This window comes from Sycon ciliatum, chromosome 7 (assembly GCF_964019385.1).
Source record: "Sycon ciliatum chromosome 7, ocSycCili1.1, whole genome shotgun sequence".
NCBI lineage: Eukaryota > Metazoa > Porifera > Calcarea > Leucosolenida > Sycettidae > Sycon > Sycon ciliatum.
In genome coordinates, this window is record NC_088649.1 from 10289178 (window position 1) to 10303892 (window position 14715).

The 14715-nt window shown below is 47.9% G+C and overlaps 1 protein-coding gene across 1 annotated transcript in view; it reads left to right on the top strand.

Annotated features, from left to right (window-relative positions):
* Positions 1 to 10095, top strand: part of LOC135820958 (uncharacterized) — a 124941-nt gene extending 114846 nt beyond the window's left edge. Inside the window, exons 11-16 of the mRNA XM_065334017.1 lie at positions 1372 to 2239; positions 2757 to 3110; positions 4728 to 4769; positions 6256 to 6549; positions 6935 to 7253; positions 9179 to 10095. Coding sequence (XP_065190089.1) covers positions 1372 to 2239; positions 2757 to 3110; positions 4728 to 4769; positions 6256 to 6549; positions 6935 to 7251 — 1875 coding nt within the window. The 3' untranslated portion in view covers positions 7252 to 7253; positions 9179 to 10095. The remainder of the gene's footprint in view (positions 1 to 1371; positions 2240 to 2756; positions 3111 to 4727; positions 4770 to 6255; positions 6550 to 6934; positions 7254 to 9178) is intronic.
* The last annotated feature ends 4620 nt before the right edge of the window (positions 10096 to 14715 follow it).

Genomic DNA, 14715 nt, shown 5'->3' on the forward strand with positions numbered 1-14715 from the left:
AAATTGACTGTCACCACCAGGACTCGAACGAAAAGAGTGCTAGTGTTTGTTGCTGTGTAAGCGAACTCTACTTGTAGACATTTTGAGACATTTTTGGGAGCACGGTACCTATATAGTTGCACTGTTGCTTTCCTGTTGTGTGGCTGAGCTATCTACAACTGGTGAATGTGATTGATTCTCTAGTTTGACAATTGCTGGTGTGTCATCATCTCGAGAATCAGTCCCTTACTTTTAAATGTTGAGACTAAACCCATTCATTTCACGAACACTTCAGCTAGCGATCCATTGTTGGGCCCAGTTTCTTTGTGACCAAACAAAACTGAAGGTATTCACAAGGTGAGAGCTGCAATGTATGTGAGCATGTGCGTGCAGCAGCATGTGTCGTGAGGGTGCCGTGTGTACAGCATCAGCAGGAATACTAATTGAGGTGGTACGTTTTCTGCTGCCCACATGTCAAGTGGGTAGCAGAAAACGTACCACATAGCAATATGCACAGTGCAGCGAGTGCAACAGTGGACAGGAAAAATTATAAATGCAAAGCACATTATATAGGTCACATAATCTGTGGAGGGTTCAAGTGTGTGTGTGTGCTAAGCAAAATATGCGTGAGTTTATAAAAAATAAAAATAAAAATTCGACGGGTTCGCGTACCGGGCAGGTCAAGAACAAGGAGTCGTACAACTCCCTGGTCAAGAACCACCTTTCCGCTTCAGTGGGACGCCACCACCCCATTCTCAGGCATCAGATGCGGCTCCTAAACGGTGGGGGAGGATAGATCAGATCCACCAACCATAGGCCAAAAGCCTAAATCCCATTTGCCACATCCATGTTTTACTCATGCCAGGCCACGAGTTCCCAATTAACTGTGGGTCGCAGCACGGTTGGAAAGAATCCTTCCGCTTCCAAGCAGGACTTGAACCTGGTACCTCTCGTTTCTCAATCATGGTCTTAGACCAACCCACTGTGCCTGCCTGCAGGTTTATAAGGTGCACAGAATGAAACGTGTACCTACAAAGAAGTGACAGATGAATTTGTGGCTCCGAATAGATCAGATGGCATTCACAACAGTCGATGTATGTTTTCCTGGTTATCTGTTTTCTTTGTTTCTGTGTCTGTCACTCTATCTGTCTGTCTGTCTTTCTGTCTGTCTCTCTGTCTATTTGTCTTCGTGTGTCTCGGTGTGCGTGTGTGGGTATATATGTGTGTGCGCGTATGTGTGTATGAGTGTGTGTGAGTGTCTGTTTGTCCTATGGGTACCTATTCGCATTTGAGTGTATGTGTGTGTCCATGATTGTTGTGTCAGCCTGGGTATATGACTATATGTGTATGTGTATATGTTCTGGGTGGGTACATCTGCGTATTTGCATGCAGGTTTTCTTTTTTGCCCAAGTGCAGCTTGTGGTGCTGGAACCAACCTGGCTGATGAGTGACATCACCAGCAAACTTTACACACCCACCTATCAGCGATCATCGTTCATCACTTGTAATGAGTTTGGCTTTGCGAAGCGCAGCAATGTCGAGCAGGTTCTGGGCAACTGTACCAACTCTCCGGTAAAGTTACCCGGGGATCAGGTGCTTGAGATTGCGCAGCAGCTGGGAATGTGTCATCTAACGGATCACGGCAATGAGGTGATGATACTACCGGCCCAGGCAGAGAGCCGCACAGCTGCCCACTGGCCAGTTGCCGATGAGAAGATTCACCGCTACTACACCGGTCGCCGCCTGCACTGCCGATCCGGGATTGCCATGAGTGCAGCCTTGATGCCAGCCATCCAGCACTCCATCCTGACCAAGCTCTGTGAGAGCGGCGATAGATGCCCAGTTTGGCAAGGTGGCATACGTGTCGTCATGAATAGCTTTCCACAGGTCGACACGCTGGTAGAGATCCCCGCCGGACAGCTGGCACTCAACGTCGTGACACGTGGCTACAACCAGCAAGACGTCGCGCGCTTCCAGGAGAAGGTCTGGCATCACATCTTGAAGCTGCCACAGCAATTGTCACCCGGCTCTAGAGTCGACCAGGTGTTTGAAGATGATGAGCAGCTAAGTAGCAGTAAGCATCTTCAGAAGCTAGACCAGCAAGGAGAGCTCAATGCCGCGATGGCATTTCTTGCTAGCGACCACATCCGTGCCACGCATCTCTTTCCTCCTGCTGCGAAGGATGTTGGTGCTGATCAACGTCGCAAAGACCCACGCTTGACACACGAGTATGCTGACTCAGCTGATTGCCAGAATGCCTGTAAGTAAAATTAGTTTGCAATGTTTATCATGGGTGGGTGTGTTTGTGCGTGCGTGCATGTGTGTATGTGTGTGTGTATGTGTGTGCGTGTGTGTGTGTATGTGTGTGTTTGTATGTGTGTGTGTGTGTGTGTGTGTGTGTGTGTGTGTGTGTGTGTGTGGTGTGTGTGTGTGTGTGTGTGTGTGTGTGTGTGTGTGTGTGTGTGTGAGGGTGTGTGTGTGTGTGTGTGTGTGTGTGTGTGTGTGTGTGTGTGTGTGTGTGGGTGTGTGTGAGGGTGTGTGTGTGTGTGGTGTGCGTGGTGTGTGTGTGTGTGTGAGGGTGGATGTGGGTTTGGGTGTGTATACATGCATGCACATGACGTGTGCATATGCGTGTGTTTACTTCTATGCACTGTAGTACTCTGTGATACATACCCAAATTCTGTGCTAATCAAGCCATGGACTGACCAAAACTATCTAAACACACTTATACTGCATGGTGTATATTTTACTTGCATGTCTGCTTTCTTGTGCTGAAGGTACGATTGAAGAACGTCGTCGAGCCTCTCGTCTTTGCTCTGCTCTCTATCAGCACCGTATCTTGCTTAACCAAGACTTCCCTCTGGTCGAGTGCTTGCGGAGGCTGAACCAGAGAGGAAAGTTGAAGGAAGCCTTCAAGGATGACGTCAATGAGAAGGTCAGGGAACATCGCCCGAGTGATGCCGCCGACATGTTCCGCCAGGGCATTTGCGACTTACCTGACAGTGTAGTGTTGAGCCTGGTGGACGATGTGCTACCCGAACTACCGGCTGCAAACACTGTCTACAGGGCGGTGAAACACTGTCCTGGGTACTCAAAGTGCAAAATACCTCCTTCTCATACTCATGCGGCCGGTAAGATATGATATCTGTTTCTTAAATTTATGATTTTTCTCGGAATGCCAATATTCGCTTTGTAAAGGGAAACGCTAGTACCCGTATACATAGATAGAGGCTTGCGACCTGTGTTTTAATATTTACTCTGAGTTTAATCGGACCTTTGCTTGGCATAAAAAAATCAAGATCAAGGTTGACCAGCCTGAGGACTCGTTCCGTTGTGCCCAGCACGGGCTTGCAACTAGCTGGTTTGCAGGTGACCGACGCTGTGAATGACCGAGGGTCCTCGACGCTTGTTGTCACCGTCCAGGAGCGACACTGACTCATGCTGCTATCTGGTGTTCCTGTGTTGTAACAGGTACCATATTCCTAGTGTTTGTCGTTCTGCAAACGGAGCGTCTCTGTACGTTTGTATCCGTGGTGATGTTCGGGCCTGGAGAGCACTATATAAGTGATGCTCCTCAGGCACAATCTTCCTCAGCCTACTAAAGCTCAACTGACTCGTGACATGACGAGGGGTGAATTCCCCGAAATACTGTGTATAGAGTAGGGAGTCGTGCTTTCTTGCCGGTTTGCCGAGTTCACGGTTCGATGGACACTAAAATAAAAAAATGTTCATGTTTGGTATCAGAGAGGTTCTGCTTCACAAGAAACGTAGAGAAATCACGTGGAAAGCAGGTGTTTGGGTTAGAGTCTACGGCTTCGCGTGTTTTGGGTCAAGATTTCTACGCTGATGAGGTTTTCTACATTGAGGCACACGTGAAGAAAATTCACATGGATCTGCTGGATATCATTCAAATACAGGCAGAAAACTGCCAAATATGGACGGGGAAATTCCCAGTACACATTCAACGTGATTTCTCTACGTGAACGTAGAGCAGAACAGGTTTTCTTTCATACCGACCAACCACGAACATCCCAATCCCTTGATAAGACATGCAGAATCCCTGGAATTCTCTCAAAACGCTTGGATGGCATAAAACACGAGAAAAAGAGCTATTCCCGCCCAAAAAAGGTTCCACGGCACATGATTCTGGACTCCGCATACAGCACAGTTCGATCAGTCGGCGGGTGCCTAGCGCGCCTGTCGGTGCAGATCATGCAGGCTAGGCTGGTCAAGTATGGGAAAGAACTGTGCAGAGTTCGAACTTCGTGAATGCACCGTACATACGGGGTATAATATTATTTGGAAAACGGGATAATGGAGGCGAGTCGCTGGAGCTTTCAGGAAAAACCTGGGTCAGGCAAAAAATGTGACTTTTCCTGGAGTTTGCTTGAAATCTCCGGGACCCCGGGAGTATTGATGTTTTTCCGGGATTTTCCCGCGAAAACCGGGAGGCTTGACCTGTATGTTCTTCACGTTACGGGCCCGCGAAGAGTTCCCGGAATTCTTCGCGCCGTATTCCCGTAACGTAGGGCATCACTACTGTTTTGCAAGGGCTGTTGTTTGGGCAACATCGTGGCTGATGCTATGAAAAGAAGGATTGTATATCCATGAGTGAAAAGGTGTTATGCCCACGTGTTTGTTCCTGACATATCTGATTGATAAAAATAGTATTGTGTGTATGTGTGTCCGTCCGTCTATCTGCTTTCTGTGTTCGTATGTGTTTGTTTTGTATGCTGTCTTGTCTATAGATGTTGGGGTGAGTTCTGGCATGCAGTGTTCGGCATCATCTGGTGAGTTTTGTATGATTTGGTTAAGATCATTCATCACTGACCTCATTGTTCTGCTACCTGTGTTGTAACAAATACCCTATTCCTAGGACTCCTGGGAACTGTTCCCACTGCCTTCTGCCTTGCTGTCTCTTTAATGCTGTCTCTTTCGCTCACTATTCTCTCTCTCTCTCTCTCTCTCCCTCTAGCTCTCTCTCTAGCTCTCTCTCTAGCTCTCTCTCTAGCTCTCTCTCTATGTCTCTCTCTTTCTCACCTTCCCCCTCTCTAGCCCTTTCCCAAAGATGCTCGTCACCGTTTTCTCAACTTTTCGTTGTTTTTGAAGAAATTGCAACTTTCGCAACCTTCTTCATTTTCCCGAACTACTTTGCAACTTTTCCGCAACCTTCGCCCCATGGCATGGGGTCCAAAGGCATGTCGGACAAATTTATACTCGCTCATTTCATTTCAGAGAAACAGTAGGTCAACAGAAGTTACGATATGTGCATTCCCTTTTCCGTGCACTGGAATGATGTAGGATACATGCAATAGGCTACTGGCACTGTGTAAAGTGGTGGTTCACAGCAAGAAGGGTGTAGAGTTTGCTGTCACTGCACTAAGCAAAGTCTTCTGCTATTTCTGCTCCTTTTTTTGTGGTTTTGCACAAGAACCCTCCAATTTTTTTAAAGTTGCAATGTTAGCAACTTTTGAGCTTTTTCTGACAATATGGATGCGATTTCAGCAACTCACACTTGTTTTGGCATTGTTGCGAAAAGCTTAAGTTGCGAAAAATTATGGCATCTTTGGGAAAGGGCTACCCCCCCCCCCCCCCTGTCTATCTGTCTGTCTGTCTGTCTGTCTGTCTATCTATCTTTCTATGCATGCATGACTATCTCTATGTGTATACTTCTTTCTCTCTCAATTTCTCTTTCTCTCCGTCCTTCTCTATTAATTTTATTTTTTCCCACATTTTGTAAGGGTTGGGTATGCTTAGACACTCTTGGACTCTTGTTGATTAACCCTTTGTGTACGGACTGTACAACTTTCGATCCCCTGGGATCGAAACTTTTCAAGATTTCAATCGATCGTAACTCAGGTATTTTCAAAAACTAAGAGATGTAGGTCGAAGAGAAAACTCCCAGCTGTCCATTGAAACAATCGCTGAAGCGCTCTGATGTGCGGTTCTGGGAATGTGTGTGTGTGTGTGTGTGTGTGTGCGTGCGTGTGTGTGCGTGTGTGTGTGTGTGTGTGTGTGTGTGTGAGTGTGTGTGTGTGTGTGTGTGTGTGTGTGTGTGTGTGTGTGTCCATTGTTCTTATCACCTGATGATGGCCAAGTGCCGAAACGTAAAATAATGGAACTTGTTCGGATGTGCAGCGCTCTTGGAATGGGTGTGTCCACTCAAATTCCTTTGTATTATCGGTGTTGTGCAATTCCATTTTTTTTGTTTCTGGGCATGTAGTTGTGTGTTCATGTGTCATCTGTGCCTTCTGTATTTTGCTGCTTTCGCAACAGACAATCCGTTTGACCTGGAGAGGTTTGTGTGTGACATTCAACCATGGTTGAACAAAGTTGACGCAGAACTTCTGCGACGGATGGTGGTCAAGAAACATCTCATAACTGACAGCGCATCAATAGAGAGACTAAAGAGAATTCGGTCCCGGGATGGAGTATCTGATCATAATGAGGAGCTCATCCAGTTGCTCAGAGCTGGTGGCCTAAAGACTTATCGTGATCTCGGTGTTGTCATTGAGGAACTTGGGTATGTGGACAAGAGCAAGGAAATGCTCTCCATTTTGTCCCACACAGGTACGTTGTTGCTATACTTTTACTGCAATGTGTTTAATGGACAGCTGAGAATTTTCTCTTCGACGTACATATTTTAGATTTTGGAAATAACCCAGGAATGACTGAGTTCCGATCGATTGAAATTTTGAAAAGTTTCGATCCCAGGGGATCGAAAGTTGTACAATCCGTACACAAAGGGTTAAGTGGCCATTGTCCGTCTTCACTGCTCATCTATATATTTCAGGTTGTGAACATATTGGCTCTTTCTGACTGCCTCAGGGATCATCGCTGGCCGCAGTATTTTGTTAATGCTTCTTTCTTCTTTGATGTTCTTTCGGATTGCAATGTACCTATTGAAGGATGTTCAATACAGCAGCATTGTATCTATGTCTCTTATTACATACAGATGCGTTCCTGGACAATCCGTTCAACCACCCGTCCTTCATGCCAGACATTCACGTGTGGCTGCAGAGCATCCCCGCGGATGACATCCGCGAAGCAGCGCAGACGCAAGGTTTGCTCCCGGAACACAACATCAACAAGCTGATACGCACAGATAGTTACCAGAGCAACAGGGAGCATAACTGTGAGCTGCTTGGCATCATCATGAACAAGGAGAAACAAGGTTACATCGCGCTGTGCAGGATGATCCGAGCCATGGGTCAGTATGCGGAACGGCTGGAGCAGATGAACAGCCTACTAGCGGAGTGCGATCGTGTCTGAAGGTGAATGTTTGTTACTTGTAGTGCAGGTACACACATCCATACAAACTCATCCCGTGCTGGTGCTGGTGGTGGTGGTGCTGGTGGTGGTGGTGGTGGTGGTGGTGGTGGTGGTGGTGGTGGTGGTGGTGGTGGTGGTGGTGGTGGTGGTGGTGGTGGTGGTGGTGGTGGTGGTGGTGGTGGTGGTGGTGGTTAAAATTCGAAACCCAGGCGCGATGCGTTTTACTATCACATCACATGTCATGCATCAAGGCATGCACAAAAGATGATCAAGCATACACAATCCCATGGATTGTAGTATTAGCATTCATTTTTTTACTACCACAGACACCACTGACTTATTGTCAAGTTACAGATTACCCTTTCTTAGGTGATCAAGTAAACTGCTAACAACTGTTGCAAAGAATGCCTGCCTGGCGACATTCAGGTGGAAGAGAGTTCCATCTGTCTGCAGCCATGTAGGGGAAAACATAGAAACCACATGTACATGTTCCTACACGAGTACGAGGGCAGTACCGCGAAATCCATCCCGTGCCGCGATAGCGGCAAGGGCTGGATGAACAGCGGTGCTGGCCGAGTATGAGTGACTGGAACGTGTTTCCCGTGTGCACCCAAGCCAAGGAGCATGCATGCAAGCGCACACCATACAAACATGTACTTGTAAAGCACATGACTCGCTCTTTCCGTTGTTCTTGTATTTACGAAACACGCGCCAAGTTCGTGAGCCAATGAATGCAGTGGATTCCGTTCCTGCGCGTCGTCAAGTGACGACGGGCAGTGGAATCCGTTCCTGCCCGTCATCACTGGACGACGGGCAGTGGATCCAGCTCCATCACCTTTGAGCAGGCAGGACCACGCTTTCCAGCCCACACTGTTTGATCCATCATTGGTCGACTACAATCACCTTACATACGGGAATGTGAAATTACCTTAGGTAAACAAATAAGGAGCGGACAGCCTGGCCTCTAGTCAAAGCTGTAGTGATATCTACTGCTGTATCTATTACATGCCTAACAGCATGGCCAATGTAAACAAAGAACACCACCTACTGAGAGATACATATGAAGCAGTTGTCTGATGATTGCTTTAGCATGCAAATTTAATCCAATACACCACACCACCACATTGCGCGTTTGGCCGATAGCGACGAACCGGCCATTATGGAATCCAATACACCACGAAAATTTAAGTCACAACAAATTTTACTTGGATCCTCTCTCTTCCACATATGAAGCAGTACAAAGGTACACATTATTGCATGTATGCATACACACACACACACACACACACACACACACACACACACACACACACACACACACACACACACACACACACACACACACATGCACACACACACACATACACACATACACACATATGCACACACTTGTACTTGTACTTGTACTTGTTGCTCACTGCCAAAACTGGTCACGTGGGTCTCCCCGGGAGAGGGGAGAGAGACTCAAAAGGAATCTTGGAAAGATGACTCAATTGGCCATTGAACCACCCAGGGCCGACACCCCCTGAAATCCCCAAACTAGGGTGGACTTGAAATGTCCCCACTTATGGGCTCACCACACCTCAGTAAGTGGGTGAGGACAAGTTGCAGAAAAAGGATTGACGGCATCAGGGTATCCGTCCCGGGAACTTGATTTAAGAGACCGCATTTCATCAAGCAGCACGGTAGTGCTATTCATCAAGGGCCTTGAATTCGACTGTGATTTTTCACGATTGTAGCCCTTTCTGAAAGTGGAGCCATGTCCCTTTGGCGGCTCCTGACCATTTTCAATGTGTCTACCTTGCTATGGCTCAGGCCTATTTAGCTTAGGCACCTTGACACACCAGCGGGATAGTTACAACATATGTATAATTATTGTGAAACTGAACTTCACTCTTTGATACTCATTTGTTTGCTTCTGACACAGGCACGCACCTTTTCGTCAATTCCGGCTCTAGTCGCAAGACCGTGTTTACGCCTCAAAGTGGTTACAGCACTTGCGCAAGTGATACACAATGTCAATACATTTCTTTGTTTTTTTGTTTTTTTTGCCTCGCCACACATCCTGAATGTTTTGTATAGCAAATTGTCCTTCTCCCGAAGCCAGTGTCATGATTTTCCTGTCACATGTGACTGCCATTTCGTTACAAATGACTGGCAGTTTCCTGCTCAAGTGCTGCTCTTTTATCATTTGCACGGTCGCAACATGAGCGCAATGATGAATGTTCTCCGTGGTACCTGGTACTAAAGCTGCCGCACTCGTTTCTCTTAACACACATCGCATCCCTGGTGTGTGTAAAATGTGTGTGAGTGTGTGTGTGTGAGTGTGTGTGTGTGTGTGTGTGTGTGTGTGTGTGTGTGTGTGTGTGTGTGTGTGTGTGTGTGTGTGTGTGTGTATGTGTGTGTGTGTGTGAATGCATCTGTGTGAATGTGTGTTTGTGTGTTTGTGTTGGAGTTTTTGTGTATATATGCAATGGTGTGCCAATCCATACGGTGAAGTCAAGCAATGTAGATCTGCTTTAAGCTCTTCTGGTCTGATGTGTGTGTTCCAGTATTGTACGCTTTTCCAATGCTCATGGCTATCCTTGTGTATGCTCGTGCATACTTTTTATATGATTGTGTATGCTTGCTAGTTCTCTGCTGCTTCTTGCGCTACATGACCTTGCCCCGTCTTTGCTTCGCCTAGTCATGTCGTTGACGAGTTTTTTAGAAGCATTGCAATCTTTGCCAACTCAAAGTCCTTCATGTTTATCATGGTTTTTTTTGCCGCCTGCTGCCTTTTGTAAATTTGCTCATTTCACCAGCAAAGTCCTGCTTACTGTTAGTTGGTTCTTCCTCCTCCTACCCCCCCCCCCCCCCTCCTCCCCTCCTCCCCCCCCTCCTCCCCTCCTCCCCCCCCCCCCCCTCCTCCCCCCTCCTCCCCCCTCCCCACCCCCTCCTCCCCCCTCCCCCACCCCCTCCTCCCCTCCTCCCTCCCCCCTCCTCCCCCACCCCCCCCCTCCTCCCCTCCTCCCTCCCCCCTCCTCCCCCCTCCGCTAGATTTGCTGCCATGGTTACAGAGCTGACGGCGCATTTGCTGTGCAAGGAGGCACTGTTTGTGAGTTTTGCACTTTGTTGGCGCTAGTCTGGGTCAGTTTACTCAGCTCTTCGTTCTTTCCGTATTTCATCACTTCTCTTTTGAAGAGTGGTTTCCAAGATCCTGGTACTTACCAGGTCTCTGATGCAACTTACTCGGTTGATGTTGGAGGCCATGCATGCAGACTTTATGTGTTCTTGAAGGCCGGCTGTAGTGGTTAGCAGCGGTTCCCGCATGGGTTCCATGCCAACGCGTAGTTGCCGAGGCTACTACGGACGCTTGTAAGTATTCACAAACTCAATTTGCTACATTGCAGTTTGTGAATACTTATAGTGATCCCAGTAATTAGTAGTATTCTTTTATTGATAGTGGAGAAAGCAAAACAGGCACATGCCTAATAACAATGGACCCACTGTGTAGGGTGGAGGAGGGGGGGGGGGGGGGGGGGGAGACATGGCTAATGGTAAATAGTGGCGGCGAAATAGAGCAGTTCCAGCACAGCTACAGAAACATGGGCGTAAAGCTAAAAGCAGGCAAGAATGTGTTGCCAAGCGCTTGACTTGATTCATCCTTACATTTACTGTAGTAGTAGCCATGGTAACAGACATTACATTACATTTACTGTACATGCAGTAGTAACCATGGTAACAGACATTACATTACATTTACTGTACATGCAGTAGTAACCATGGTAACAGACATTACATTACATTTACCGTACATGTAGTAGTAACCATGGTAACAGACATTACATTACATTTACTGTACATGTAATAGCAAGAGTACATGATTGTACTCTTGGTAGTAGTAACAGACATTACATTACATTTACTCAAACAGTCAACCAGGGTATCGACTCCGAGATCTGGACCAGAACCTTGATCTTGCCCTGATCGGGTACCAGGAACTTATCGCCATCGCTGAACGCAAGTCCCTGGACTCCCCTTCGAGCCTCGCCCGACCAGAGCTGGTGCAGGCACTGCGGAAGCACGGCGTTGGAGGGAAGCCCGTCACTGACACCGGTACGTCGTGGATTAATGACTCTAAGCTAGATAGCCTTGCTTACACTATCCAGGCCTTGGCGGGGGAGATTGCCTCCATGAGGGAGGACAGGGATAGCATAATTTTGTCCTTGAAGCTGGAAATTTCGGAGCTGAAGGGGGAAGTGCAACAGCTTCACCAGCAGCAGCACAATGGTTCATCCAAGCCCGTACACTGCGACACTCCAGACATGCAATCCCGTTGTACTCGTACAGTGAGTACGAATAGCACGCAGCCAGAAGAGGATGCACGCACTCTACACAGCAGGTCAACTAGCACTAGCAGGGCCACCGTACCTAACACCAACCACATGGAACGCAGGAACATACCCGTACACACTGGTAGAAATGCAACAACTGGGGGCACACTTACACTTGCGCCGGTGGTGCACCAGTACAGCCCACATGTACTCAGGGTGCTGCTGGGAGCACAGAAGGCGATCCCCATCAGAACAACTGGCAAGAACAGCGGCGAAGGAGCAATAAATCAGCGGCCCACAGCGATCCCATTGCCCGGGCAACAAAATCCAAAGTTGTGTCTGTCTACAGAAAAATGGCCACAGAAAACCCCAACCCCAACACACTCACTGGCACACATCTTCCCAAGCGATGTGCCTTCTTTGTCGGGAATGTTAGCCCTGGAAGTAAGGCACAGTCCATTGTCACCTGGTGCGCTGATAGGGGCGTTGATGTATACGCATGCACAATTGCCGAAACCCAATACTTTGGTACCTGCTATGCACGCGTTTCTGTCGCGGAAGAGTTTGAGCAAACGCTGCTTGACAAGGAATTCTGGCCCGACACCATTGTGCACACCGTCCGCAAATGGCGCTATGCCGACTCCGCTAGCAAGTGATGGGTCCTCGGTCACCTAGCCAACAGCTAAATCCTCTTGCCCAACCCTTTGTGCCCCACGCAAGTTCATCACACCCTTCCCCTCATTGCGTTACATATTCTTCTATATCTAGTGGTCATATTCCACTTGCACCACCATTCCTTCCTGATTCTGGACGACAAACTACTAAAACTCCTAATAAACAGCAGCTCCACGACGCCCCCTACCACAAACTAATGTCGGTCTTCACCCCGTTGAGCGCTCATGCTTTCCCGTTTTTCCCGGACCACGCACATTCTATTAACATTGTAACTATCAACTGTCGCTCTGTAACAAACAAACTTCCGGAATTGTACGCAATATGTCATGCCAACAAGCCCACCATAATATGTTTAGCAGAAACCTGGCTAAGCCCGTCACTTTTATTCAGTGTTCCAGGCTACACATGCTTCCGTAAAGACAGATCTACACATAAGAACCTGAGATCAAACCTACGTGGCTATGGTGGCGTGGCCATTCTCATACGTGATGGGACATTTCCACATTGTACCCGTCGCCATGACCTTGATTCTCCCCAAAGCGAGGCCTTATGGCTTGAGCTTGGTGCACCGGCAGGTCTCCGGGCTAATCCGCTACTCATTTGCTGTCATTACCGCCCCCCCCCCCCTTCACAATCCCTTCTTGATATCACCTCCTTTTGCGACATACTTACCGACACGCTGTGTTCCTTGGACCTCTCTTTATTTGATGTTTTTCTTACCGGTGACTACAATGCCCACAATTCTGACTGGTGGAGTGGTGACACCACATCGCGTGCTGGTACGGAGCTATCACACGTGTTCTCTAGCTTTGGCCTCCAGCAGCTTGTCAATTTCCCCACCCGTGTCGCTCCGAATGGAAGACTGTCCTGTCTGGACTTGCTTGCTACGAACCGCCCCCTCTCTGTACGCTCTGTTGACGATGCTGCCCCGCTTGCTGCATCGGATCATTTGCAAGTCATTACAACGCTAGCCTACAACATTGCCACTGCTAACACCTCTTACAACTGCTCTAAGACTCCTACCCCTCCGCGACATGCCTTCCGCAAGGTTACACCCTCCACTTGGTCAATCATCAACTCTGCACTTTTTGCCTGTGACTGGCATATTTTATTCACCTCCACTACTGTTGATGAAGCTGTGGAGAAGTTCACCACAGTTCTTGATGACGTGCTCTCCTTCTATGTGCCACAATACGGAGCAAGACCCGCTACACCCAAACATGGCAGCCACCACCCTCGTCAGTCCAGCCGTAACCCCAAGATCCCTTGGCTCGACAAAGATCTCCAAGGTGCAATTAAACTCAAATACGACTACTATAGCTTTTAAAAGTAAGAAGTACTCCACCTATGCTAATATTTCTTTATACAAAAAACAGCGCAATCTGGTGAAGTCATTGTCACGTTCTAAGTATCGAGCATATTTACTTTCGCTCACCACCACCCTATCTCACCCCTCTTCCGGGCCTAACCTGTATACCTTTGTTCGCACTCAAAGGACAACTAGTACACGTCAAGACATACCACCGTTATTAGCTTCCAATGGTTCGATGGTGACTGACCCCAAGTCTATAGCTAATACTCTCAATACGCAATTCACATCAGCTGGTATTCCAGACGACCATTCCTCTCCAATACCACCTCTGCAACGTTCTGCGACTGTGTCTTCTGATCTGCGCTCTATACATACCACCACATCATCTGTTCGCAGCTACCTAAAAAGCAACAAAAGCCCTGGTCCTGATGCCCTACCAAATGAAGTTCTCAAAGTTCTGGCTCCATCTCTGGCGTACCCACTGTGCCTTATATTCAACTTTTCCTACTCCTCCGGCGTATTTCCTGATCGTTGGAAGATCGCTAAGGTCACGCCCATCTACAAGTGTAAAGGCTCCCGATCACAAGCCTCAAACTATCGTCCAATATCTCTTCTCTGCTCCCTTTCAAAAGTATGTGAAAAGGTATTTTACGACCAGTTGTATTGCCACATTTCACCATGCCTTAGCCCTTCCCAATCTGGCTTTCGGCGCAACGACTCAACCTCTGACCAACTAGCTCGTCTAGTACAAGACATTGCCACCCTTCGTGATGCTCGACACCATATTGCTCTCTGTTTCTTTGACTTGGCAAAGGCCTTTGATACTGTCTGGCATCGTGGCCTCCTTGCCAAGCTACATATTGTCTTTGGTGTGTCTGGCCCTGCTCTGTCCTGGCTGGAGTCCTATCTGAGTAGCCGATCACAGTTTGTTTCTGCCCTCTCCATCAACTCTGATCCTCTACCAGTGTCTTCTGGAGTTCCCCAAGGCTCCATACTTGGACCTCTTTTGTTCGTAGCATACGTAAATGATTTAACCTCTATAGACCCAGGTGTCTCGTTATTTGCTGATGATACAACCCTACTGTCAGCATCCTCGTCCTCAGCGGCTCTTGTACCTCGAGTGTCGGCTCAGATATGCAGTGTCCTACGCTGGATGCAAAC